Source organism: Juglans regia, chromosome 13 (genome assembly GCF_001411555.2).
Source record: "Juglans regia cultivar Chandler chromosome 13, Walnut 2.0, whole genome shotgun sequence".
Lineage (NCBI taxonomy): Eukaryota > Viridiplantae > Streptophyta > Magnoliopsida > Fagales > Juglandaceae > Juglans > Juglans regia.
In genome coordinates, this window is record NC_049913.1 from 6,661,815 (window position 1) to 6,668,113 (window position 6,299).

Below are 6,299 nucleotides of genomic sequence, written 5' to 3' on the forward strand. Positions count from 1 at the left end.
CTCGGCTGAATTTGATCCCAATACAAGATGGAAAAGAAACATAAAATTGGAATATGTAATATTATTCTCCAAGTAAACCTATTACCAAGAATTTTGGTACTAAAAAAAATGGAAGTTAATATTTTTTATTTTTTATTTTTATTTATATAAATAATTTTAATAACACGCTATCATGTAATAAAATAAAAATATTATATTCTATGAAATTCTTAAACAATTGTCGTAGTCCACGTGGTCTCATAGGAAGCCCATTTTATAAAGAAATAAATATTACTTTTCATAATATATTATATTATTATGTTTTAAAATAAAGGATAATTTAATAAAATATTTGATAAAAATTATATCATTTTATAAAAATATTTGTTTTGAAATATATTGTTTTCTCATAACACAGCAGTGCACGTTATAAGTACCCAAATAACTTCATCGGGACATTGACTCCATCAGTTGCCGTCTCTCTCCAACTCTTAGGCCTTAGCTATAGTGGTGTGGAGCCCATAGACCTTTGCTTTGCTGGCTTCAAGCTCTCCATTGTTGGTCTTTTATGGGGCTTGTCTGCGGAGAATGAGAGAGAGTTTCCGTTCCGCCAATCCTCAACGCATAGACTCTGGTATTTCTCAAAGTTCCCCCATTTTACCTTTGTTCTCCTTCTTCAACTCCGTCATCATCCGCAGACCACTACAAAGCAAACACAATAAAGACCAATTTTTTGCTCTTATTGGATTCGATGGATCCACAGATCTAGTCTAATGCCTGGTCACGCCCTCATGAGCTTCTTCTCGCTCTTTCCAGATCCTCCTCTTCTTGAGCTGTAAGTTGTAACCCGCGGTAGCTTTCACAAACCTGCCAACTTATTGCGTAAGTTCTTTTAGTATCATTATTTTTGGTTCATTTTTAGTATATGCGTTTTTTGTTGTCGTATTCTTATTGCTTATATATGGAAGAAAAGGAATTTGAATTTTTGGGATTGACGGTTTTTTTTTTTTTTGGGGGGGGGGGGGGGGGGTTCTATTGTTCAGTTTTTCAATGTGAAGAGGTCTATTCTGGATATCCAAAATGGCTGACCTAACACTTGTCCGAGAGAAAGTGGCTTTGACCAATATTTTTTTTTCAAAAACATCCTTTTGGTTCTCTTTTGATTTTTTCATCATTAGCGGCTGTTCGTGGTCGTAGGGTTTTCTTTTTACAAGAGGAAACAAAGATGGGCTTCAGATTATAGGACTCAATTGCTTCTTTCGTTCAATTTTCCTACTGAATTCAACTGTAAAAGTGGCTTCTTAATTTCATTTATTTGATGTCGTTAAGCTCTAGTCGTTCAATTACTTATTCCGTTCGCACTTTGTTGTTGATTTTGTAGGTTCTAATTAACAAGTTTTGATTTTTATATGTGCTTTTATCGTTGATGTCTTGTAGTGTGATTATAGTGCTGTGAAGTTGAGAAGAACAGAATACAGAATTGGGTTTTTGGGTCAGTTGTTTTTGATGTGGATGAGAATTTTGAGGGTTGCTTAGATGAGATGAGGGATGTTATCGGAGTTGATGAACTTTTTGAGGGCCTGTTTTCGGCCGAGGTCCGATCGATATGTTCACGGGGGTTCCGATGCAGGGGGGCGCCAAGATGGGCTATTGTGGTACAGAGACAGCGGACAGCACTTGAATGGTGAATTCTCTATGGCTGTGGTCCAGGCCAACAATTTGCTTGAGGACCAGAGCCAGCTGGAGTCTGGAAGTTTGAGCTCACATGAGACCGGCCCCTATGGTACCTTTGTTGGTATCTATGACGGGCATGGCGGGCCTGAGACATCACGCTATATCAATGTTCACCTATTTCAGCATCTGAGGAGTGAGTGACTTAACTCCTAGTTTGATAGAATATTATGTTCAAGAGGTTTCTTTCTGTTCTTTTTTTATGAGTGAGTTTGGCCCCCCAAGAGGAAAGATGGAAAGATACAGACCATTGACCTCCGCTTCATGAGGTGTAATCCTCAGCTGATTGTTTTGTATCTTGGAATTATTTTGGTCCCAAGTTTGAATGCTCCTTATTCGGATGCTGATAAAATTGAAAAAAAAAAATATACATAATACATGACAAGTCTTTAGATGGCTGAATGAAAGAGTAGTTGTAAACTTCTAGGTTGGTTGAGTTAGAAAGGTCTCATGTGTAATTATCTGAAAATGAAAGGATCATTTAAAGGCAAAATAGTTGCCAAAAATATTGGTATTTGTAAGATTTAGAATTTCAGTTTCTGTTCTCTTTCTTCCTTTTGCTTTTCTGTCCCTTTTCCCCTTATCAGCCGTTAACTGGAGCAGTAGAATTGTGAACTTGAAAATTTGGTACTCAAGTGAGTTAATATACTCGTGGATAAAATATGTTTTAGTGGTGAGTTTGTGGGTTTTAAGACCCAGTACTGGTGATGAATATTTTTTTAATCATTTTTATCTGCAGGGTTTACTGCAGAGCAACAATCGATGTCAATGGATGTGATACGGAAAGCATTTCAAGCAACAGAAGATGGGTTTTTGTCTCTTGTTACCAGACAATGGCCACTGAAGCCACAGATTGCAGCCGTTGGGTCATGTGCTCTTGTTGGCATTATTTGTGGGGGAACCCTTTACATTGCTAACCTTGGTGATTCCCGTGCTGTCCTGGGAAGAGTGGTGAGGGCAACAGGGGAGGTTTTAGCCATCCAATTGTCGATGGAGCACAATGCTTGTATAGAATCTGTGAGGCAGGAGCTGCATTCCTTGCATCCCAATGACTCACAAATTGTAGTATTGAAACATAATGTATGGCGTGTAAAAGGCCTTATACAGGTGAGTTTCATTTGATATTTTTTTTTTTTGATAAGTAAAATAAGTATATATTCATCCAAACAAGTGTCAATTACAAACATAAGTTCTAATGCTCCCATCCTAATTAGGTGGGAGCATTAGAAACTAAAAACTCATGAAATTCCATGCCATTAAAGTCCACAGCATTAGCCCAAGTACATAGGGTCCTAAAAAATAACATTTTTAGCTCCGCTATTGATCTCTCTTTGTCTTCAAAAATCCTCTCATTGCGCTCCTGCCATAAGCACCACATAATACAGTTAGGAATCATCTTCCAAACCGCTTTAATCTGTCTCACTTGATATTTAGAAAATGGTTTAGCATCAATTTTTCTTGCAGTTGGAGCAAGTAAAGAAAATTTTATGTTCCTAATTTATGTAGTACCCTTCAGGCTTTATTTTCTATTTATGAGTGCAGTTATTTATTTATTTATTTTTTTAAGTATTTCCATATACTTGTTTTAATGATACTCAGGTATCAATTTTTCTTATTTAAGAATGAAAAATCATTTAGTACAGTAAGAGGAGTTTGAGAGTGAGTATTATTTCCCCTCCCCCTCTTCCACCTCTTTTGACACGGGTGAATTCTTCAGTTTCATTTATAATTTGGATGATTTTATCATTGGTGTCAACGTAGGCCACTGATGAGGCAGCTTTTTCAGTGCCTTGACTTTTATAGCGGATCGGAGGAAAGTGGGATAAGTGGCTGTTAGCTCATACTTCAGGCTTCAGGATTCCTCTTCCTCTTCCTGCTTGCTTTCTACTAATTTCCTGAGCAATAATGGAAAGGATTCTCAAACTTTCATGTCTAATTTGACCACACACTTCACTATATAACCAGCCATGCTTCAGATGGCCCAACTCCATATCATGCTAGTCAAGCAATATCAGTGATTGGAGTTTGATATGAAGCCTGAGTTTGGATAACATAAACATGTAGGAGGAAATCATTGCAGTTGGTATAAATGCTACATAAGTTAAAAGTGTGGCACCTCTGATATTTTATTAATCTTGTAATCGTGAAAATATATATCTGCCTATGAGAATCATTGGGACAGACCGTCGTGAATCATTATGATGAATTCTGAGAAAAAGAGAGCGAGCCAGCGTGCCTCTGTCTGTTACTAAGGAAGCATATTTCTCTGACATATGTAACTTGACTGCATCTTTATCAATACCAAGCAGGATTTTAACGTGATCATGCTGGACAAGAGTTTGGTTCATGTGGATATATGTTGGATTAATTGACTTTATGCATTTTTTTTTAAATGCTTTCTTACCGATAAAAAAAAGCTTTCCATAATTACCTAAGTCTTTCATCTTGCAGATTTCTAGATCAATTGGTGATGTATATTTAAAAAAGGCCGAGTTCAACAGGGAGCCTTTATATTCTAAGTTTCGCCTTCGGGAACCTTTCGAAAGGCCAATACTTAGTTCTGAACCAGCAATTTCGGTGCACCAATTGCAACCACATGATCAATTTATTATATTTGCATCTGATGGGCTGTGGGAGCACCTTAGCAATCAGGAAGCAGTTGATATAGTTCAAAATCATCCACACAGTGTAAGTTACATAAAGTTAATACTAAATGCTCGTTCTTTATTGGTAAAGAGAACTTATGTTGTTTCAGTCTTGGGTCAGGAAGTATGGTAGAGACAATATGCAGTTCAACCTAGATCTGGGTTGGTCTCCTGCAATATCTAGCAACTAGAATTCTTGGTGGACTGATGTGCTAGTTGTTTTGACGTCAGTGAATGCCTTTCTATCCTAAATTGTAGCAATATTTACCAGAAGAGTCATTGCTGGAATTATATCGTCTTGGTCATGATGGTCATTATCATGTTCTTCATGATAGTTGGTAGCAGTGCATAGAATGAATAATTTGGCTATGCAGTTGACATCTGTTAGGACATTAAATTCAGTTGCTAGTGCTTCAGCCAGGCGTAAATTCTTAATCTCCTTTTCCAGACCCCCTCCTCCCTCACCTTTTCTTACTCCTAAGCTGATGGATTCTACATTCTTTTGCTTTGACATTCAACTATATTTGTGGGGGAAATGAGGTTTGTAAGAAAATATTAGTTCGGGCTGCCCTTCCTGTTGTGAAGGAAGTGTTTTCATTTGACCACTGTTATATAATCTTCAGTGGGATCGATTAGAGTTTTACCTAGTGGCCTTAATTTACTCATTAAAGAGAAAATATTGCCTTATTTTGTCTCAAAACGTACTGATAAGATCAACTCTACATTAAATGAGCATTTGGATTCATAGTAGGTATGGTAGTGTTCCAATAGGTTTTCTCTATCATATGCGATAAAAACCATGTATTCCTTTGGATGCGATGCAAAAGGTGGTGGAATTAAATCATTTCCATTGAGCATCAAATGTATTGTAGATGTCTGCCATTCTGCTGTGGCTTGGCTTACTCTACCCCAAGTTAAGATAGCTTGAATCTGCTCCTGTGCTCGCTTGCAGGATTTTGTTGACTGCCAAATGAGAACTGTCCATCAGACAGGAGAGAAAAATTAACTCCCACCTTTTTTGTTTTTCGTTGAATCTTATTTGGCACATGCTGTATGGAACATAGTCAAATCCGATCCTTGTTACTTTCTACTGAAGTAGTAGGTTTATGTCAGACCTCAAACTTTATTGTTAGAGGTGGAAAAGGGAAAGATAATTTACTTCTGTTGAACTTTATGCAGGGAAGTGCAAGAAGGGGAAGTGCAAGAAGGCTAGTAAAAGCTGCTTTGCAAGAAGCCGCAAAGAAGAGAGAAATGAGGTATTCAGACTTGAAGAAGATCGACCGTGGTGTCCGCCGCCACTTCCACGATGATATCACAGTGATTGTTGTCTTTGTAGACTCAAATCTCGTAAGCAGGGCTAGCTCAGTCAGGTGTCCTACTATATCCGTGAGAGGGGGTGGTATAAACCTTCCCCCTAACACACTAGCACCTTGTACGACGCCAACTGAAGCTGGCAATACCTAGTTAAGATCTATCTCGTATCTATTGTACTATTTCCTGTGTGAATACCAGGTAGCTATCCGAAGAGATCGCATGAGCAGGCCTTCAATTCTTTAGTGTACACCGTAACCTTTAACTGTATTTAGCATCTGTGCCAAAAATGAAAAGAAACCGGAGAAAGACAACATTTCTAGGTGACAAAATGATGGTTATTTCCTCGGCACTGTTCTTACCCTCTTAATTTTTCCCCCTTCCTGTTTTGCTTGTTTCTTTGCTCTTTCCACTTTACTCTAAATTGGCATCGAGAAATGTTTAAGCTGTAGTAGAGTGATTTGCAGGCAGAGAGTTGTGCAAAGAAGATACACGTTGGATACTCGATATTCGGATCACTTATCTGGGGAAAGAGTTCAAAACATGGGTGGTGGTGGTGGTGGTGGTGGTCAGGTACAATCAGAAATATTGTCATGATATTGTGAACTCTTCCTAATATTGCTCTCATTTTAT

General features: G+C 37.9%; 1 protein-coding gene across 3 annotated transcripts; it reads left to right on the forward strand.

Moving 5' to 3' along the window:
- Positions 1-403: 403 nt before the first annotated feature.
- On the forward strand, positions 404-6,055 carry LOC108993390 (probable protein phosphatase 2C 60). Of its 3 annotated transcripts, none has more exons than XM_018968289.2 (6): positions 443-861; positions 1,177-1,272; positions 1,417-1,846; positions 2,450-2,817; positions 4,162-4,398; positions 5,535-6,055. In XM_018968289.2, the coding sequence occupies exons 3-6, from the start codon at positions 1,528-1,530 to the stop codon at positions 5,817-5,819; spliced, it is 1,209 nt and encodes a 402-aa protein (XP_018823834.1). In that variant the 5' UTR covers positions 443-861; positions 1,177-1,272; positions 1,417-1,527; the 3' UTR covers positions 5,820-6,055. The 3 variants fall into 3 exon arrangements, with proteins under 3 accessions (XP_018823833.1, XP_018823834.1, XP_018823835.1); XM_018968290.2 differs by having other exon boundaries at positions 1,177-1,266; XM_018968288.2 differs by lacking the exon at positions 1,177-1,272 and having other exon boundaries at positions 404-861.
- The last annotated feature ends 244 nt before the right edge of the window (positions 6,056-6,299 follow it).